The 22,617-nt window shown below is 37.9% G+C and overlaps 1 protein-coding gene across 5 annotated transcripts; it reads right to left on the bottom strand.

Moving 5' to 3' along the window:
- Positions 1-305: 305 nt before the first annotated feature.
- Positions 306-22,373, bottom strand: LOC110984886 (uncharacterized). Of its 5 annotated transcripts, none has more exons than XM_087135855.1 (7): positions 21,903-22,373; positions 13,034-13,087; positions 11,164-11,411; positions 10,443-10,593; positions 7,838-7,975; positions 6,854-7,054; positions 306-3,818 (listed from the first exon to the last, which is right to left on the bottom strand). In XM_087135855.1, exons 2-7 carry the CDS (start codon positions 13,077-13,079, stop codon positions 3,691-3,693), a joined length of 912 nt encoding a protein of 303 aa, XP_086991981.1. In that variant the 5' UTR covers positions 13,080-13,087; positions 21,903-22,373; the 3' UTR covers positions 306-3,690. The 5 variants fall into 5 exon arrangements, with proteins under 5 accessions (XP_086991981.1, XP_086991983.1, XP_086991985.1 ...); XM_087135857.1 differs by lacking the exon at positions 11,164-11,411 and adding an exon at positions 11,475-11,680 and having other exon boundaries at positions 21,903-22,370; XM_087135859.1 differs by having other exon boundaries at positions 11,221-11,411; positions 21,903-22,369.
- Positions 22,374-22,617: the final 244 nt, after the last annotated feature.

Here is a 22,617-nt window from a genome sequence, read left to right as displayed (position 1 = left end):
AAAAGATCGGAACAAACATTTGAACAAAAACAAGAACCACCACTGAATTCTCCAATAAATGAAATGAAAATTTTTAAATGAAACCTGAGATATAAAATACAAAACGGTGACAAAGAAATTACCTGGAATTCGATAACAAACCTTCCATTAAAACCATAAAACTGATTTACTATATATTTAAAAGGTACCACTTTTTTTTTCAGACGTTTATGTGCTCTTCCCCATGATATGGATGTTTAACTTAAAAAATCACACGTACACACAAGGACTCCTTGTGAAAAGAAATCTGCAAAGATTAACCTGGCTTTCAGAGTTGTGAATTATGGTATTTTATGTTTCAAGCCAGATGTGTTTTCTTTTTTTTAATGATAAAAGACATCATGCTTTTTTTCAAATTCTTAGACATCTGCAGGTAACCAATTTTCTTCTGAGGTTATGGTGCGTAAGTGTGGCAGGGTGATGTATGTAATTTAAACTTACATGTACACCCAATTCTAACATGCAAAATCCAACTATTAAGAACTGGTACATTTGCTTGGACAAATGTCTTCTTGAAGACAAAGTTTTGTTAAGAAAAAAAGACAGACCCTCAGCTGCTCTAAAAATTGAATTACATGAATTTTATATTTGTGCACAAGTTTTGCACTATACCAGTATGTAACACACGTTACAACCTGGTGTCTTGAATGTTACATGAAATAATTTGGAAGCCTTTGGGGCCAAATCAAGCATGAACTCCCCAGTGTTTAATCTCATGTTACCAGGTTTGACAATCGGAAGCAGACCATGGACCTATATTGAGCTGATGTCCTTCAGTTCAGGAGGCCAACATCCAATCAAGCAGAGCTCAGACATTAGCAGAGATTAGAAAACATTTCCATATCTTTAGAACTTCATTTTTTTCATTTTTTTCCTGTCCTTTTCATTAATCCAAACTCTCTAGAAACATTGTTGGGCATGCAGATTAACATATGGAGCACTAGTAATTGTCATGCATGTCTTTGTGCATACTCTTCCACATATAACAGATTCAAATCAGACCACTTAATGACTGCTTTACTGCTGAAGATGACGCCAGTGGGTCTGAGCCAGTGGACTGACAAACAAATCACTGATCAAAACCCTGATCAGACGAAAAGGCAGATACACAGATGCTTTACTCAACACACAGCTGCTTGTAAGAGAAATGTCATTTTGAATTACAAGCATTTCCAATGCAGCGAGAATCAGCTAGCATTACACACAAATGTGAATGTAACATCACATCTTGATCTAGGGGTATTATGATTTATAGTACTGCCTTGCGTAACGATGGCAGAGAACATGCAGCATTATTACCAATGTAGGGTCAAGCCAAGCATTGGAAAGATGAAAAATATTTTTTTATAATAACATTAAAAATTTGTATGTTTTAAAACCACCAAAGGAGTTGTACTTTTGCACAGAACAGTGTCAAAGTGTCATGGACTGTTCCTGAAATTATATGTACTTATTTATCACAGTATGCCATGATTTTGTAATAATAAAATGATGACACAAGATTGACAACAAATGTACATACTAAACATTTGTGCGTTAAAAGTAGAATTTTAAGAATTTAATACATTATTGGTGTGTAAAATTAATGTTCACTAAACCAAAATTGACAATAATTATCACATTAATTATTAAATATATTCTAATACTAAGTCAACTACTTTTACAGTTGTTGCTTTGGTTAAGGCACAAATTTAAAAATTACATACGGCACTTTGCTCTCTTCAGAATATTTTTCTTTACTCGTAATTATAAGATTGAAACTTTCATTCCTAATTTTGAAGTTAAATTTCAGATGTTGCCAAAGCATTACACTTAAGTCACGCCCATAAAGAGGCTGATATCCCAGAATGCATTACCTTCCTTTGACATTATCTACAGGAATGCTTAATTTAGAAGTGTTAGTAAATTACACTCCCCAACAAAAAATAATAAAAATAAATAAAATGACCCTGACACCGAAGTTCCAAGATCTGTTAGCTCACTACAGTGGAGAGGTTCACATTTGCAATACAAAACCTATGCCTAAGATGACACCTTCGAAGTTTCATGTATATGAGAGTTTAGCCTAATTAGCCAGGGCTCAGCTGGAATCAACTCAAGCTTAATCCTTTCTAAATTTCGGGTGTACTGCCAAAATTTCTACTCCATTCTGGACAGTGCTGCTCCTATAGGGTACCAAAGCGCGTATGTCATGCTCACAATCACGTGTGTGAAAGACATTAGTGCAAGAAGCAGAGAGTGAACCAACAAACCCGTGTACTCCCTTCATAATGCACTACACTTTCTGGATTACAATATGACCTCAGGCTTCAGTAGTCTATATTCATAGATGCAGGTCTGGTATTTTTCATTGGTCAAAAATCCTAATAAAAGCACTCACTTGTGAGTTATTATTATCAGTATTACCTAAGAAGCAGCAGAGTTTCCATCAAAGTCCACCAATTAGCTTTAGGAGAGAAGGTGATCATGTAGGAATTAAGCCTGGCAAAATAAGCCTGAATGAGCATTTTGCCACATAGAGAGGATTATGTCTTTTGCAATAGCAAAGTTGAGACCAACTTGTGGGTATAAAAATGTTGTCTCCATACTGTTTTGGGTTACCACAAGATCTGTCTTTGTTCCCACAACTGCTTAACAAGTAATTGTGTTTAGGGGAGAACAGAGATGCTGAAAAATATCCAAGAACTTGCATATCCAAGACTGTGTGACAACATCCTCATATGCTTTACTCCTTTTAAGTACATATACATGTACTTGATTAATATAGCCTCGGTACTTGTTGGCTTGACTCCAACTTTACAGCCAAATAGAATGGGACTTGGGAAAAAAAAAAGACTCATAGAGCTCTGCTGAGTGATTCCATATGTTTCCACCACACTTGACATTTCAATTCATATCTATTTCAGCAACACGTCTGAATCATTTGGCTGCCTAGAGCTGACAACAACACACACGTCCATGAGAAATGACTCAAACCACTAGCTAGTAGTTTTTAAATAGGTGCATGTACTCTTGCTAAACATACAAAAGAAATTCTGACACGGCCTAATGTTTTTCTATGACCTTCGAACCTTCAGGGCATTTTTCTCTCAGGCATTCAAGTTGCATCCATATTTTCATATACATGTACTCCCACCTCCCACAACCTACTTGCTGTTCACTTTAATTTGAGAAAAATGCAGCATTCAGAATGTTTTGCAATTTTATATTTACTCCTTTTGTTTTTTCAAAAGTTTCAGACCTCAATATGTTGGAACTGTAGTGGAGACCACTAAAAACCATTACCAGATCCCAGAAGACCTCTCCATAAGACCAACACAAGAACGCCAGTCTGATTTCAAAACTCAAGATTAGCTATTCAAATGAAAAGTAATCCTTCATCATTATTTTGCCTGTTTCTTATGACTGGTCTTGCATCTGGTCTTCTGTCTGGTCTTGTGATGGTTTCAACTTCAATACTGTTGACACTGATAGTTGCACAGAAGAACAATGAGACAAATAAAGGGCATCGGAATAGAAATGAAAAACCAAACTCAAGATTATGAAAAATAATAATACAAGTTACAAATGTCATGAAAGTAGCCAACCCTGATGTATATAAATATGCAAATGAGGTACTATCGCGTTTGTCCATGGTTGTGGTCACTGGAATCACTTTCTGTAGTCCAAAAAGGCCTTGATTCCTTCTGGGAGTGGCAAGGACATGATAGAGCTTCTATCATCATTCAGAGACTTGTTGACAGACCCACGACAAAGCTCAGACAGTAAAGGCACATTTTCTGAGAGGACAGAAAAACACAAAAGTAAAATACTCCACTTCATAAAACAGCTTCAATTGAATTATAACACTTGTACATTAGAAAACAGGATTATTGCCAAAGTAAAAAATAAAGGGTAGTTTATGTCTGTAAAACAAATCAAAGTGTATGTTAGTACATTCACTGGGTACGTTCACTGGGTAACTCTCTTAAGAACTGCAGTGATACCCTGACTCATACTGTTCAAACCAACACTACACAACAGAATAATTCCAGGTGCAGTTCAGCATGTACATGTATGTTGAGTGGGCCGGGCTTGCAAGCCAATTTAACCCACACTGACCATATCACATTTTTAACGGCCTGATATCCTCCCAAAAAGTCATCAAGTGACCTCCCTTACCCTTTCCAACAATTTATACATTTTTATAGATTTAATATTTGTACAGGTATTTATCATTGTAATTTGCAACCTATCAAATGTGCACCCAACAATTCAGTGAACAGTGCCCTCTGTTGGTACAGGGTAAAGCCCTTGGATTTCCTTCTTCAGGGTTAGGAGTGATACATACCAGGTACATACATGTAAGATAAACCTGGTCTGTGGTCACATGATCACTCTACATCAGGAAAATACCCCGTTCAGTCAGCTCTCATTAATACGAGGGCCTCGGGACTTACTTAATTATTTTGTATTATCCGGAACCTCATCTTTAGCGAAAAGTATTTTCCCACTCGTATGTGTCATTTGTTGGTCATACTACTATTGACGGGTGATGAATTTGCTTTCAAATTAGTTCGAACATGTTCTTTATGAAAGTGTAATGTACATGCAGATTTAAGAAAGAGTTGTAATAAAGCATGTATTATATACTGCAGTTGAGAAGAACGAAGCAGAAAATTAATAAACTGCAACAACAGGTCAAGCGGACTCATCACCAGTAATTGTCAATGTGAAGTAACCAGCACAGTGTTGTCACTGTTGCAAGAGAATGCGTAAGTAAGTACATTAATATTTTAGTTGGTGACCGACTAAATAAACTGCAACAACAGGTCAAGCGGACTCATCACCAGTAATTGTCAATGTGAAGTAACCAGCACAGTGTTGTCACTGTTGCAAGAGAATGCGCAAGTAAGTACATTAATATTTTAGTTGGTGACCGACTAAATAAACTGCAACAACAGGTCAAGCGGACTCATCACCAGTAATTGTCAATGTGAAGTAACCAGCACAGTGTTGTCACTGTTGCAAGAGAATGCGTAAGTAAGTACATTAATATTTTAGTTAGTGACCGACTAAAGAAATGTAATTTTATACATGTACAAAGTGAAGAAAACCAGTGATTTTTTTGGTGGACAATGAAGGCATAAGTTTGGCCTGGGTAATATGTTTTTAGAGGATAATGAAGATTTTTTTAACTTTTTGGATTTAGAACCTATAAATTTGACTTCCAATATGACATTTACAGGTAAGAGAAAACACATTTTAATGACAAATGAATTTTATGTAAGTTTATAGGTTGGGTAGGGGCATTTTTTGTTGTGTTTTAGTGGGAGTTTAGTTTGTAATGAGTATGTTCTGATCGGGCCATCTGGTGGCCTAGGAATTGCAAACGCCAACCATCTGTCGTATTCATTCCAATTGGACAGCATGAGAGCTCCCACAAAGAAAATCCTTTGATAGCTTGGGGATCTAAAATGCCCCCATAACTTATCAGGGATAAGCGAGCATTATCACCGTCCCTAGTACAACAGCACCTGTACTCAAATGGGTTCATTGACTGATGAGTTGTTTTAAAAATGCTCGTGCTACAAAGAGAGATAACAATGCATCTGCACTCGACCAGACCAGAAAAAGCACTTGTCTTAACTGAAATCTCGTATTACCCGAGCTCGTACAGTGTATTAAAAATTGTTTTCTTCATAGGAATGTACAAACTTTGGTCGGGACTGACAAACTACATGTACGCTCGTCTTAACCGGAATCTTGTCTTATCCAAGCTTGTATTGCTGAGTCAACTGTATTCCCTGTGATGTTGTGCAGAACCATCAGGGGGCAGGATTTTTGTGCAAATGTTGCAATTTTGAAGAACGTTCTGATGTGCTGTGATGCATGATTCAGCAGATTGGTCCAGAAATTTGAATAAAAGGGAACATCACAAGGCAGCAGTGTTGGAGATACCGTAGATAGAGTTAGAAAACAGTGAAGGTGCCACCATGGGTTTACAGCAAGACCCCGATGAGGATTCAGCGAGCCGATGGAAGCCTTTTTAATGGAGATGATTACAGCACAGCAAGTGTGCAGGCTGTGGAACACTTGCTGGAAATCTTTCCAAATCTTCCAATGTCCTCCACATTGCACAAAGCCAATGGTACTTTTCCCATCCTAACAAGTCTAACGTGCAGTTATAAGCTGTGAATTTCTTCTCAACCAAAAAAGTTTAAAAATCTAGAGGGATTTTGCAGGACTTGGAAAAGTTTAGGGTTCCAGAGACACCGGTACCTAGTTGGTGCTGGGTAGTTCCCAAGGTGATTCAGAAACAGTTGCAGGCTGGGGGTCGCTTCTGAGTTCCGCTTGTTGGTACCGTCTTTTTTTTTTACTACTGAATATTTTAAATAAACCGTAATATTCTGCATACGAGCCACGGCTTATACGTTGATTCTCAAGCTCAAGGTGACCATGATTCTGCATATTAATAAATTCAATCTCTAGTCATGTGTACCATCAGGAAATTCCGGCAAATATCCACATTTCAGGCATTTCAAAGGGTTTGAAATCAATGTATTATTTGTTAGTTTATTCAATATTGAAAACTACAGTGTATAAGTCTTACATGCAACCTTTGGTTCACGACAGAAATGCAACTTTTTAATGTTGTTTTCCAAAGCACATTGTGATAGGCCTTTGTATAAAAATATGAGTTCACAGTGCCAAAAGTTCCACTTTTGGGTTTGACGAACCCCCCCTCGTCTCTGGTCAGGCAACAGGCCTGAGCTGCCAAAGCAACAAGAGACCATGCGCTAAAATAACCCATGACAAAAAATAGGATGCCTACCTTGATGGTGTTTAAGTACACCATAGGCCTCACTGTCTACTGGTGCCAAGTCTAGGGCCGTCTTTCCGTCTTTATCCCTAGCAGTCAACTTGCTTCCATGATGTAAAAGCAAGGTGATTGTTTCTGCTGGTGCAGATGTTGAAGCAGCAACATGTAATGGAGTCTGTTCATCCTCTGGCCGTGTGGTATTTGGACTGGCTCCTAAGAAATACATTGACAAGTTTTATTACACCTTAGGTTCACCCAGACGAAAAACAAATCAAAAGAGACTACGTGAAATTTAACCCTAACCGTGGGAATTTTCAGCTTATATTCTTCCCGAATCCTGACTCATTCATTCAACAACATTTATTTCCATAATGCCATATAGAAAAATAATATAAATTAATTATCAGGAGATATATTTAGTACAATATTACTAGTATATACACACAGAGAAAACTTGACAGGGATATATACAGAGATGGAATGAAGATGGCAATATAGGGGCATCTTAGGAAGCTGGAAGCTTATATATAAGATGCCCTGACAAAACAAAACAAGATCCAATCGACAAACTAATACATTGACAGAAAAACTTTCGAACTAAGACATACACGTGGGATGAATGTTAAAACATAACGATGAATACATTAAATGTTATCTAAACAAGATTGATGATGTCGTAAATCAAAGCAAGAGCAACAGAAGCACTATGTAAAATAGGAAATGGAAAAGACAGCTAATTAATACAAAAGAAAAATAAAACAACAAAAAGGCTGCTAAATCAGGGAGCATGATTATGACACGTACTGGGAGACAACATAGTCTTTGTAACCAGATTTAAAGCTACCCACAGAGGACTTCGTTTTCAACGCCGTGGCTAAACTGTTCCAAAGACGAGGACCATAGAAACAAAGAGTGTTCATTTGAAGAGTTGTGCGTATGGAATGTAGAAACAGTAGAAACAGTTAGGTGACTTGGCTCCATGGAGTCAATTCATACCTGCTTGAAGCAGTAACCTGGCACATTCTGTCTGATGGCAATAGGAAGCCGCATGTAGAGGTGTTCCCAGTCTGTTCTGGTCCAATTTCTCCACCTCAGCTCCCACACTCAGAAGAATACTCGTTGAATCTAAACACCCTGCAAGAAGAAAACACTTTTTTATACACAAGGTGCAACAGACCTATGCAGGCCCAGGGGATCATGTCCCATTCTACCAGTGGAAAACATACATGTGACAAAAATAAAGTTTAATTCAGTAGGTACATGTAGGTTACCAAGGGAGGCAGATTGGAAAATGAGATGTACAGGAAAAGACAGAGTTCTTTAAGTCTAAGTATAAAAGGACTGCCAATATTATGATTTCAGGCGTCACTTCTATTTAACTAACGACTATGGCAAGAAATCAAAGATTTGTATACTGCATCTGCAGTTGTACACTGCATTGCATTTGCATCTTCCTCTGCTAAACCCTCGAGCTGAACTGAACTAGTTTTTATTCTACTACAAAAGTTGCAGTTACCAAGTGGCTAAGACATGGAGCAGTCGCTCTTCTCATACCCTGGCACAACCCACCAGCTGATATTACAGTGTTCATGGGCATTCTTAAAGATCCTGGTCCTACTAGCAACTTCAATGCCCCGACTCAAAGTGCGAATAACGTATCTGTAATGTTTACTTTTTCTCCAATATCTGTTAGGAATGTTTATAAACTTCTCAAAGGTACAACCACTGGGAAAGCTTTTGGTCTTGATGGTATTAATGGACCTTTTTTAACCACTTGCTGCTGGGGACCTGTTTTCGTGCACATAGGTTTTGGAGCCCGGGAACCTGAAATGGGACAGAGGGAACTGGGCCTTGTAACAACAGACTGTACTCAGAACAAAATACCACGCTGCTTGGAATTACCGGCATTTTTTCACTCTCAAAAGTGGAGATAATCTAGCCTTGTTTTGAAACAGTATACCGCGGTTTGGGGCATTTAGAGCGAGCGGATTACCACCTGGGACAAAAGCGCTGCACCACTGCAGCGATGAGCCACACAGCACTGCTGCACGCTAATCTGGCTCCTATTGAAAAGAGGTCAGTAGTGCACTGTGGCAGGTTCGTGAACAAAAGAAAGTTATATGCCAATGATCGTAATCAGTAAAGACCAGTTTCTGTAATTTCTTCTGTGATGAACACGTAGTTCATGGTCAGCTCCATAGTTTTGTATTAATAATCTGCTTACAAAGTTTCAGTCGGGCTTCAGACCACATCAATCAACACGTACAGCATTAATTGATGTATCTGATTTTTTACATGAAAAAATAGATGCTGGCCAATTTGTTGAAGCTGTTTTCCTTGATTTACAGAATGCTTTCAATACTGTTAATCATGCAATTTTGTTGCAGAAATTAGAGAAATATGGTGTACGTGGTCTGGAACTTGAGTGGTTCTAATCTTACTTATTAGACAGAAGGCAATGTACAAGAGTCGGTGGTTTCTTATCCAAAGTGTCAGAGCCACTTCAATTTGGAGTACCACTGGGAACAATCTTGGGACCATTACTTTTTTTCGATTTTTATCAATGAACTTCCATCAGTTATTAAACGCTCAAAATGTGTACTGTATGCTATTGACACTGCTATTTTTATCCAAAAAAAACCATTGCTAACATTAATCAGTGCTTAAATCAGGATATGGAAAGAAATTCTCAGTGGCTTTGTAATAGACTCTGTCTAAATACTAGTAAATCTAAATGTATTTTGATCGGTTCAGCTCAAAGACTTGTCGAAAATGGACAACCAAATATTGATGTCAATGTCAATAATGCAAGTCTCTCAGCACGTTTCGTGCACAAAATATCTGGAAGTATATTGTAACTTAAAATGGAATCATCATTCTAATCACATTATCTCGGCAGTTAATAAGCATATTGGGGTTCTTAACAGAGAAAAACCAGTTCTTCCTATTTTTTCACTCAATTTCATAGTTAAACCATTTGTTTTTATGATTTGTGATTTAGTTTGGAGCGATAATTCCAATTTGAATTTACAACGCTTAGATGAGTTTCTTAACAGAATGATTATTCTTTGGGCTCCACTTAGGACATCATTATCAATTGTACTGAATTCCTTGGGTTGGGTTACTCTGTCAGACAGATGCGATTTTCACCCGAAATGTACATGTAGGTATTTAAATGCTTGGTGGGTGTCATTCAGGACATCTATGTGATGTTTTTACTTGGGTTAGAGAATCTTATTCTTACAATACTAGAAATAGCTCTGTGGGCAATGTTGTCTTGCCACGCCCCCATATGATTAAGTTTCAAGGAGCTCAAGATTGGACGCTTTATTAGAAGAACAAAAGTCTCCTCTTCCATGGAATGTTAAGTGTTTTATTAACTTGTTGATTGTTCCTGTGTATTTGTATCCGTACATTTTTGGATTACTATTTTCTTGATCCTGTCACTCCTATGGTGTTTTTGACGTTATTCTTATTTTAATTGGTGTGTTAAAATTGTATTCTTCTGTTTCTGCTTAACTATTGAAATTATTTTATGAGTGGTATCTTAACCTATGTCATATTACTGGATTTATGTACATGGATTTATTATATTGTTTACCTTTGGCAACGGCACAATGTAAGGGTGAGAATTGTTCACTTTCCATATTTAGCTTGGCCCCCGACTGAACAAGCAGCTCTACACATTCCTTCTTTCCTTCTGCACATGCTCTGGTCATCGGAGTATGCCAGTCTATGTCCATTGCATTCAACTATACACAAAAAGAAAAAACAGGAGTTTCATTGATATCTGAAGTTAAGTTCCCTTGACCAAAAGTCAGCTAATGCTACATGTATCTACCTTCCAAAGCTGATAAGCTTTGGACAATTTTCAGAACTTAGTTTTTCACAAAGAGTACAATGCATATATCTAGAATGTTAAAAAAGGGACTTTCAAGCAGCATCAAACCCATGTGATAACAGTGGCTGCATTCTGCTTGCTGTGTTCCCATAAAACCCTCAAACTTCCAGGCAGATTTGAAAGGATTTAGAACTTGAGGTTATCCAAATACTTAAAATACTGTACTAATGCAAGGAAAGTCAATGAAAAATAAAGATCACCACATCCTTTTGCACTGATGACCAATCCAAAGCCAAACTTAAAGCTGATTCATACTTTGGGTAAAGATGAAAGTGAAGCAAACTTCACATCATAAAACACCTGCACTAAAATTCACTCTGGGTTGGAATGTGTTCAACATTGCAAATGCGCAGGATGCATATGTGACGTGACGTCACAATTTTCACATGCAGGCTCATTTTCTTGGCAAGTAGTAACCTACCTTCGGGATTTCTTTTTTTCCCCCATCTTTCATAAGAGCAGTGATCAAACATTGTACCTTGGCCCCTTCTCGGATGATCCTACTTGCGCAGACATGGTGACCTGTCTGACACGCGTCATGTAATGGCGTCACTCCGTTGCAGTTTGGACTATTAACACACACACCCTCATTAATGAGTGATTGAAGCAACAGTGGATGACCACTACTCGCTGCCTGATGCACTCTGGTCCTATCAAAAACATCGAATGCTGAAAATATACAAGGTAAGGGGAGGGGAGAGAAACAACATGAAAAGAAGGATCACACAATACCTGTCCACCAGCATTTATAAGCTTCTTAGCACAGAAGACATGGCCAGAACTGCACGCATCATGCAGGGGGGTCACACCATTATAAGTTGTGATGTTAACGCGAGCACCGTCTTCAATGAGTGAGTGCAACATGAAGAGATAACCCTTTTGGGCTGCCTGATGAAGACTGGAACGGTCATGGCCTAATGTTACACGCTGATCGTATTCTATAGGTAAAGGAAATGAACAGTAAGGTCCACATAGTTGGCATTTGAAGTGAAAACTCTTAGAACCCAAATGCTACTCATGATGGCAAGTTTGTATGAAATCTGACAATCTGATTGAAGTGCAAGAAACATGTAATTTTTATGCACCATCATCTTGCATATACATGACTTCTGCAAATTTCATGGTACAGTCCAGTGACAGTGCATACACATATATGGATAGCTATGGAATAGGTAATGGGGAAGCAGAGATGTGACTGTGCTACTGCCTTGTTACTGATCTGAGGGTACTGCAAAGGTCCAAATCATGCACCCAAGGCATGCACCCACAGCATGCAGCCACATAGTCTGCAGCCACATCCTATGGACATGTTTGTTGCTCATAGCCACAACCAGCTGATTCAGACAGGGCCTTAAATTTCACTACACAGTTTGTGAATGTCATCTGCATTAAAATAGTCACAGTAATGTGAATTGCAATGGGCAACATACACTGTACATTTACAAGTACCTCTGTTTCCCCCCCCATAACTTGGCCAAAACATTAATCCCATTTTTCTTAGCTGGAGTCTTCATTCAATACAAGAAGTGGGTTGGATGGTGTCCCTTTGAAAAAGCATCACTTAAGGAACATCAACTTTCAACAAGCAGAATTAAATGAGTCCCAAACCCAATCCAACCCAACACACACTTCCAACAACAGTTTCAGTGAGGGTAACAACTGGGACAGTCCTCATGATTTAGGAAAATAAATGAGATGGAAAAAATGGAGTGACCTTTCCAAACAGGATTCTGATTCGAGAAATGGTGATTTTTTCAGACAATATCTAGGTAGGGAAAAATATCAAGTCTTTGAAATTTTTTTGGCCGGGGGGGGGGAATACTGATGACCCAAAACATTTTTTACAAATATGCAAATTCAACAGAATTGATGATGAGCTTGGTAATTAATTGACATTTAAATATGTCACATCACAGCATTTAAATTTACACTTGTTACTAATTTCTTTTGGGGGAGATGTCCAAGAAGTACACGTATCTCAATGGTTGAAGCAATGCAATAGCACCGAGTATTTAGTACTAATTACTACAGCTCCATGATTATACATGTATGTGGATATGCAAATGGGAATTCAGAAAAAACAAGGAAATTACAAACCACACGTAACTTTTGTTTAATTGTAATGGTACATCGGAGAAGCAAGGAATGAGAAAAATCAGCCGATTTCAGCATAAGTTGCATATTTCCATACATAGTTTCAAAGAAGTGTGGGAAAGGAGTGAGCTAGAGATGGAAACAAGGGTAAAGGGTAAACAAAATAAAACTAAACTGAACAATAATGAGTGTCCTACCTTGGTCCCTGACATAGGGGTGGTTGCCTGGGGGGTAACATGTCATCCTGCTTTCTGTTGAACCAAATCAGACAAAACACTGATCTATTAGTGAGGATTCCTAATTCAACTACATGTTTAAACATGGAGCACCTTCATTCTTTCCCTTGAGCACTTTAACCATGCTTAACCCCAAACTAAACAGAAAGTGGAATTCTACAGAGATCAAACTATCCCTGTTAATGATCAATTTACCACCATACACAGACATATTTCCAGCATGTTATAGCCTATATTAACACCTTCTTTTAGAGGGGGGTGATTCTTTGCAGATGAAAAATTCTAGGAAAAGTTTCATAGCATCCCCTGGACCCTTGACCTACATGTAGATATGCCACAGACTCTGGGCCCAATATCAAGCTCGACTTGCAAAACTCACCTTCTGCCTTTCAAACTATTTAAAGACATTTACATTTCTCATTATTTCTATAAATGCTAACAGTCCTCAGTACTCCAATTTCAATGTATTACACCTACACTAGGGGGCTATGGATATAAACTCAAAGTGAGTTTGAAACTCATCAATGAAGCTGACAACAAACACCCCATGAAGAAAGTCCGAAAGTTTAGATGCAAATAGCAAAAGTTAATTAACCCTAACAGTCCCGAATGCTACAAAGTACTACTTAGTAGTAAAATGTAGTACTCAGCCCTGTCACTTGGAAGACGACATGGCATTATTCTTCTCTGAAGCCATAAAACACAATAGAGAAGACAATGTACCATACAGTGCTGTGGCACAGTGAATGCATGGTTTCATTGTTCTCTGTAAGAGTAAGAACGGAATAAACCTAGCCAGAAATAGTAATTTGTAGCGCTAGATCCTTCAGGCTCAGAGTGTTACTTAGTATTTTGTAGTACTGAGTACTCTAAGCCAAACAATGCCTGGAACTGTTAGGGTTAAGGAACTTCAGGACGTCACTCACAGATCTATGGTTTAACAGGTTGACTGCTGCAAATGCCAGTAATTTTACTGGGCATTTGTCAAGCATTGTTTGCATGCAAGCATATTTAATAGGTACTTTTCAGGTGTCTAATGTATGTGTTGTACAGCGGTACTGGTACGTTCATTTCTATATAATTACTCTATGAAGCAAAAATTATCTACGAGATAACTAGTAGGTTGGCAATGACATAGAGTTGATTATTCCACTATACCAGCTATGAGTTATCTCATACCACGTCACAACAAGATAACTAGTAGGTTGGCAATGACATAGAGTTGATTATTCCACTATGCCAGCTATGAGTTATCTCATACCACGTCACAACAAGATAACTAGTAGGTTGGCAATGGGACGATGAACTCCTTTTATTCTCCATACCAGTTATGCAATATATTGCAGTCTGTGAAAATTTGGACCGTCACTGACATTGTATTGTACATAATGTGTATGTCAGAAACAATGCTGCTACATGTGTGTGTGTGAGCATGGTGAGTGCACCGGCAGCTCAAGATCTCTTCACACAAATACTAAATATCTGAACACAATAAGTACATGTATATATACTGGTTATGCTTCTGTACATGCTGCAACAGAAAGAAATTAGGTTAGAGCAAACTGTAAGACACACAGGTTCATCTCTTTAAGCATACACTAAAAAAGGGCAGAGAGTGAAAACGTCATAATGTATTTTTACTGAAGACTGACAAGGTAAAACCAAAACACAAGGTTTACAAATGATTCATGCCGGTGTTGTATAAAAACAAGTAATTTATGTTATACATGCGATTTACCTCCCAGCAAAGTTAAATGTACAATCTGTCATGTCCAAAAATTATTCTTCACATTGTACCCATGAGCATTCACCTTTCGGAGAGAATTTCATGCTGCTTGACACCCTGTGTACTAACTCTACCTTCATGGTATTTCTGACTGAATACTTCAATTTTCTGCAGGTAAATTTAACTTTTTAGGGCATATTATTGTTTTCAGATACATGTAGCTAATGGGTTACTACAAGGAAAAATGAGTGGCATCCATGATTGGAATTTTTGCCAACCATTTGTATAATAAATCAAGAATGTCTGCTAATCTTCACAAGTTTCTTCAAATCATTAGAAGTTCTTTCCTACTTGCTACATTGACTTACATCACAGATAAATGAAGTGATGCTAACAGCAACCCCAGCATGTACTTTACAGATGTTTAACATCAACAGCTTGTAGTTTTATTGTGTATTCAACATGCCACAAGGCTAAGATTAATGCCACACCTATTGCTTCATGATAACATATGCCATATGTAGTATTCCAAGAACCTTTGTGCAGCAGTCAGATCACCATGCTCCAGGTCAGTGATTTCATTTGATGACACACTGCAGAGTCTGTATGCCACACAAAAGGTTCAGTATGTACAGTACATGTACTCACAAACAAGTTCCACACACAAAAGGCTGGGATAGCTGGCATGGACCTTTGTTCAGTGTAAAGCTTCCTTACATGGCACAGACACAAACACAGTCATCCCTTGAAAGCGCTGTTAATACATTTTGCATTTAGGTCCAATTTGTTTGTTCATTGTTTTAATTGCTGATAATACAAAGTTTCTGTCATACCAATCAGCAAAGTCCAAAGTTTCACTGTATTATCATGCCATCACTGTAATTCACATACGTTTCTGGTTGTGTGTGAATTAATAATACTTTTCCTTAGGAGGGAAGTGATATTGCACTTCAAATTTCAGGGGGAATTTTCTTGGTACATTTATAATAAAATACGTGTATATTCAGAAATTTGGGTAGAACTGAGGGAATTTCCCGAGTTCAACTTTTTTTGGTGCAGAGATGGACAATTTGGGTTTTCAAGGAATGCAAATCCTTTTGAAATACAGCAATTCAAGGTTCACCCTATGTTTAGGGGCTTTTACGGGATTGAGGAAGGTAAAGGCTTAATTGATGATCCAAACTGTGTACATGTTTGCATTGCAAAGGATAAGCAACACAGAAACAGTTTGACATCAGGAAGATTCACAGCAAAAATATCTCCCAAGTTAGGGGCTCACGACTGCTTAAGAAAGAAATCATAGACCATCAATAATATAAATACAGATTGTACAAACAAGCACTCCCTTTTCAGTCATTTATGTTTTTAATACCTTTTACAATATGGCAGTGAATGCATGAACGATATTTTGTGGTATTAAAGCTTGGGCTAGAACTGCAAGATATGTTAGATGTTAAAAGTCTGCTGTTTGGGTTTTTTACAAAAGGGTCAGAGTAATTTCACAAGTTTACAAGCTGTACATAACTTGTTTGAGATGTTCCCTTATATCCCCGGCACAGGTGTATTACATTTAGGTGTATTGATTCTTTTAGATGATAGTGTAGCATGTCCTACGGATCATGGATCAACTCCATGCGGGTCCGAGCTGGCGCCCCCACCGGCCGGACCCACCGGCACTACAATAGTAAATTACTTGCCAAGAACTTAGAAAATTAGTGGCCTGTGGTCTGTGGATTAACATTGACATTATTCAAGAGGGTGCACATTGATAAAAAGGTTAATTAAAATTTTTTTATTTGTTAGAATCATACTTTAAAAGTAACATGAATGTTGTTTTCCAAATGGAAATGTCATTTCAAACTTACACAGTCTCATGATTTTGCAATACATCATATGCTGTTTAAATTGAGCCAATTATGTTATGTACATGAACATACATGCATCTGAGGGTCTCTGGCAGAAAAAGGGGCATTTCATTTTTATAAGAGCTGAAACATTTTTAAATTCTTAAAACAACATGAAGATACTGCACATGTACATTCAAAAGTTCCATTCTCTTAAAAAATCTTCTTTTAACCTTTCAAAACCCAAAATTCAGATGGTGAAACCAGCAAACATCATGACTTTTCAAAAATTCCAAATCTTTTTGCCAGGGTAAATTTCACTAATCTGAGTTCAATCACACTACTGAATGTAGGATTTTCAATCAATAGACAGGAAATGCGTAAACCCAAGTGGAAAATGTGCCATATGGCGTCAGACATAATCCCTACACATGGAATGATTTCAGCAGTCACTAGTGCACAGTTTGCATGGCTTTTGGACTGTGTAGAGTAAGCCTTAAACCTAAACCTTCACAGAACTTTTAAAATCATTGGCAGTTTTGCATCCTAACCAAAAATACTCAACATGGGGACTTGTGCCACTTGAAATTGAAAGAGCAAAGGACTGGATTTCTGCACAGCATTAGAAATTGTAAGGATGCCAAAGAGATAGGATTTTAATTTAGATCACCAGGTAAACAGTCCTTTAATAGCTGGTAAGCGTAAATCTATGAATCGATTCCAGAAAAGAGCAATGCAAGATGATGTTGAAATATATAAATGGGCAATTCCACGGAAATGCCAACCTGATGGTTAAAAATTGGTTTTTATTTTGCATAGTCATATTGTCTACCATTTTGAAGCATCTTAGCTGAAGATTTCAAAAATAAGATTCAATTCTATTTTAAATGAACAATTTACCAGATACACAGTTAAAGAAACAGTTACTCGGTTCAAAAAAAAATCTGCATAAATTGCCATTTCGGTGATATTGCATCTATTAATTCAGAGAATTCTGGAAGATTTTCTTGTATATTGTAAATTCTTGAACAAAAAGCCTTGCTTTATAAATGCATACCATTCTAAAAATCCTACAGATGTAAAATTTTCGCTGAAATGTGTCAGTCCGCTACGTGTACGTTTCCAAAATATCAAAAAGGTTTTTTCTCTGCCATTTGAATAAATTACATTCAATTTCATTTTTGGATTCTCTGTTGTCCCATTAAACAAATATGGAAGAGAAAACTTACACACCTGTTGTTAATTATTCAAATTAACCACGAGAACAGACTGACTTGTGGTACTGCCCTGACATACATGTATGTGCAAATCTATGGCTGTGAATCCAAAGCATTCTGGGTAAAGTTTGCAGTTCAGCTGTGGTCTCAGATGAAGGGTTTTTGCCACTGCTTCAACTGTACAAATTGCCCTAATTCCTCAAATTTTACATGTACATGATTTTGTATGTGGGTAATAGTTAATATTGTGAACTGAAATTAGAAGAAGGGGGTGCTTTATTAGTTTTCCCCTCATTTCTGGTAAAAATTACAGTATTTTAGCACAACTTCTACATTTTCCATCCTAACACATTTAAATAAAGCACAAACAATGTTTGGATGAATAGAAATCCATTCAAACACTCCTTGCCACCCTCAGGCAACTATGGTGGTGCTTTTTCAAATTTGGGGGCAAATATCATACCGGAACAGTTTTGCACTTTTTCCCCCCCAAAACAGATAAAAATATGTAATTTCCCTTCTGCAGCACAAAAGGATTTTAAAACACCAAAAGCTTTTAGGGTCAGAACTTGACAAAGAGTCTTGCATTTGGATATTGGTTTAGGATGCATTTTGCACATACACTCAGACGATGTTTGTCTGTTACCATAGATATCTGTCTGTTACTGAGCATACATGCACATGTAGTAATTATCCCACTATTTCATCCAATAGTGATTCAGGCAAACCACCACCATGTACATGTATACACAGCAGGGACTTACCCTTATCATGTCTTCAGTACACCATTGCATTTTATTAGCAAACTTCAGAGAGTTTTGTCATTTAACACTAACATAATAAAAGCCAGGTTGCAAAATTGTCAGTCTGTTACCATGGAAACACATACAGTAACCTAACATGGCTCCCGGAAAGAACACATTTTGACAGAAAAACTGCATAATGTAAAGCTGCTTATCATGAATCAAAATACACTTGAGTTTAGGTCCTGACCTTACTATAGTCACTTTACAGATGGGAAACATTGTGAAAACGCCTGCCGATGTGTCAGTCTGTTACGAGTGAAATTGCCCAAATGTACATGTTCATGGGGATATTATCAAAATGTGCAAGACATTGCAAAAACCTACAAGTTAAACAAATATTATGCTACAAATTATCTTGGAATGTAAAAAAGTGACAATACATTAAGAGATGTCTCACGTATCTTTAACCAAACGACCACCAAGGGTCGACATTTGTTCTACATGTAACTTAAATCCAACTTTGTACAGGACCGAGGTTGTGGTATTTTGTTCAAAAACTTTGTATGTTTGGCCTGGGACCTTCCAGTTCCAGTGTTTGAACTGTCTGCACCATGCCCTGAGGAGGAGGCTGCCCCAATTGAGTTGTGCACTGCCAGAGAAGCATTGTGTTGCACACTACTGTCAATACCTTTCATTCTGAATGGTGTTTCCATAGAAATTAGAAAGATGAAGTCTTGGAGTCCCTACTATTGAATTTTGAAGAGGTGACACGACCAGTGAAAAAGCCTACTTATATGTTCCTTTTCAACATGGAGGCTGATTAGTCCTCACACCTACAGTACATGTGTACCCTTTCCCATCACACTGACCTTGCCAATTAAGTCATCCAAGTCTCAGTAAAAGCATGGTAAAAGGGTGTTTTCCCAGATGAGTTTTACAGGCCATTTTCACATAGTTTTAAGCTATAGAGCAGATAACAGTGTAAACATGTGTTGTTGAATGAGTGGAAGGATGGGGGATGACCACTGAGAGTTACGGGGGAGAGGGCTGGTAACCATGTAGCACCATCACTGGAGCCCCTCAGCCACCCCCATCCTCATAACATGGTATTATCGCCATGTATACTATTACGAGTTAACTAAGAATAGACTAAATATGTATTCCTTTATTCAATTTCCTCAAGATGAAACCTTTATGTGTAATACAGTACCTGTAGGTATGCTTGGCTTTGAAAAATGATAGTATTGAAATGGAAAGAAGTAATTCAGAGTTGTTGAAAATCATCCAAATTTAATGGAAAACATCTTAATATTATAATGGCACTCTTATCCTGTACTTCATCTGTATCTCTTCTCTGAAGACTGAATATGACGACTGACAATATATTATTGAGTTACCTGATTAGCACCTGTTTCTGAAATGATTGTATGGGGGATGATAAGCATTTTTATTTTTGCTTAGTACAAAAAAAACAGGGGGCAATTCTATGGCCCAAATCCCCTGTCCAAAAAATTGGGGGGGTATATTTATAGGTAAGAAACAAAAAAGTGAAGTTTTTGAAACAGCAGTTAAAGTTAAACTGGTATCACAAAACAGAGCATGAAATCTGGTCAAGACCACATATTGGTGAAAGTTGTTGGAAAATTTGGTTCTCTTGCATTGGAGCTTGGATGACCTTATAGTCAAACTCAAAAATCAGACCCACTACAGTCACTTGAATCTGAACACTGTGGTACATGTACATGTACCACTGTTTCTACATACATGTATATATTTGTGGATACATTTCTAAGCAATGGAAGGTTGAAAAAAGGAAGGTAACATCTGTGAGGCTTCAGATTGAGCAAAATAGAACTTTAAATCAAAATTCACTGCTAGTGCTATGATCTTCAAAGTGGATCACAAAAAGTAAAAACTAAGCGATTTCAGAGAGAAAATCGACTAAATAGTGGTTTTTCTGCCAAGAAAAATACGATGAATTTCTAAAAAATGACATCCACTCTTGCTTCACACTTGTTCTGACCACATAAATGGGCCATCACAATTGGATGCACAGGGATGCAAGGGCATCATTCAAAATGCTTCACATTTCACATAAAGGCAGGTACCAGCACATTTATTTATATACTCATCAGGGAAAGAAAGTCAACCTGGATCTCTTTCATATAATTTCAGCAACTTTATTAGTCTTTAAAAGCAAGCCATAACTCTCAAAGCTAAGAGCAAAAATGAAACTCTGATAATTGAAAGGGTTGTTGAATGCATCACATATTCATCTCAAGTGCTAAAAAAAGGCTATACTTTTGAAGAAACAATGATTGACTGGCTTCAGCGAAGACATTTTTGAACCTGTAAACAGTGGTGAATCTCCACTTCCAAATTAAGCCACTACTAGACATAAGCCATACAACTGAGTTCTATTGAACCTGTCCACAGTGTGGTGTCTCCTTGCAAAATGCAAACCACTAGGCATGAGCCACACAGCTGACTTCTAAGCTAAACATTGCAAAGATTTCTCAACATTGGGGACTTGTACAGTGTGCCCTCAGTCTAGTCACCAAGAATAGGTCTTTGTTCCTACATGACGTAGACCCTCTGTACTTCCACAAAATGCCCTCTGTGAGAGCAACCCATGGAGCCTCTCTATGAATAGTTCAGAAATCAAATACAGTCAACTGTTCATTTATTTCTTTACTTCAAACTTTTCCCACACTATAATGCACCCTTCAGAAACTCTTGGTCAGTGGCTGTTCAACCATGGAGGTATGTTGCACATTCATCAATCAAAGTGGAAGCCTTCCATCCAATTTATACAGGGGATTATAGTACATGTTGTTAACATCTTTTACAGCATGAAAATGAATACAATTTTTGGGGGGAGTGGAACACTAGAGATCCATGTATTTTCATATGTATTTTCACATGTTCATGTATTATCAGATTATATAATGAAATCTTAAATATCTAACATTAAAGGAGTCAATTAGGTTTCTCCCTACCTATCAAAACATTACTTGTTCCTCTAACCCTATTGAGTCCACACCCCACTGCAGTGGTTTTTCACTGGCCTCACTAATATCACTGGTATCAATAGCTAATTTCCCTTTCAGTTGCCATGTTGATTTTAGCACCCCTGCCTGTGCGAGTAAGTGAACAAAGCTAGAGGAGAAAAAATTGTCTACACAATAGCAACAATCACGAGCATCCATTTGCCAAACGTTACGCAACATTGTTGTCAAAGCCTATTCTGAACTTGCACACGTGAAACGTGGAGAAGGCTTATATGGTCCTACTTACTTGAATTAATAAATTCCACAAACCGGCTCCCAGGGGTAAACTTTCTTCCGGGTGTTGGGTAGAATTGCTACGCGTGGAAAATGAATGTTAGTAGGACCGTTCAGAGATTAAACTCGATCATGCATGGAACACACACAGCACTAGCACAGATGATAGGCCGCTATTACAACAATCCTCGGCGATCCTAGCAATTAGCATGGAGATAACACAAGAGCGCCCAGACAGCCACAACACGATGGCATTGTTCAGTATCAGAGTATCAACATGAACAGTCAGTATACAGGTAGTGCACAGGCCTAATTACCTAGCCCTGCATGTTATACGGCACGAAGCCAAGCCAGGCCAAGGTCATCTAAAAATAACTGGCTAGTGTGTAAGAACTAGTACCAATACATGCGGTTGCGTGAATTGCCTACAGATGCCATAGCAATACCATAGACCTGGAGGAGGTCTATACTATAATTTGCCCTACCGAGCTCTGGCGCTAACTACGTATTCATCACGCGTTATGTAATAATCAGTTCAACCAGATTTGCCACCAGTCCTTCCACTTTTAACATTATACTTCCAAGTCCTACCTCCCTACAATTGCAACTCGGCTTGTTGGTGTGAACCATGGTTCGAACTAGTCTATGGTTTAGGCTAAGCCCAACCTGAATGCTGCCAAATATATCTGTATATAAATGCATCCGGCGGAAACACTGCCTATCTACAG

This window comes from Acanthaster planci, linkage group LG04, assembly GCF_054643075.1.
Source record: "Acanthaster planci isolate LZ-2023a linkage group LG04, COTS_SCS, whole genome shotgun sequence".
Lineage (NCBI taxonomy): Eukaryota > Metazoa > Echinodermata > Asteroidea > Valvatida > Acanthasteridae > Acanthaster > Acanthaster planci.
Note: the sequence above shows the minus strand (reverse complement) of the source record. Positions and strands in the feature narration are given on the sequence as shown.

Coding starts and splice junctions, on each gene's coding strand:
- LOC110984886 (XM_087135855.1), bottom strand. CDS start 13,079: ATGACATGTTACCCCCCAGGCAACCACCCCTATGTCAGGGACCAAG. Junction 11,412..13,033: donor CCCCTATGTCAGGGACCAAG/GTAGGACACTCA, acceptor GTATATTTTCAG/CATTCGATGTTTTTGATAGG. Junction 7,976..10,442: donor ACATTGTGCCGTTGCCAAAG/GTAAACAATATA, acceptor TTCTTCTTGCAG/GGTGTTTAGATTCAACGAGT.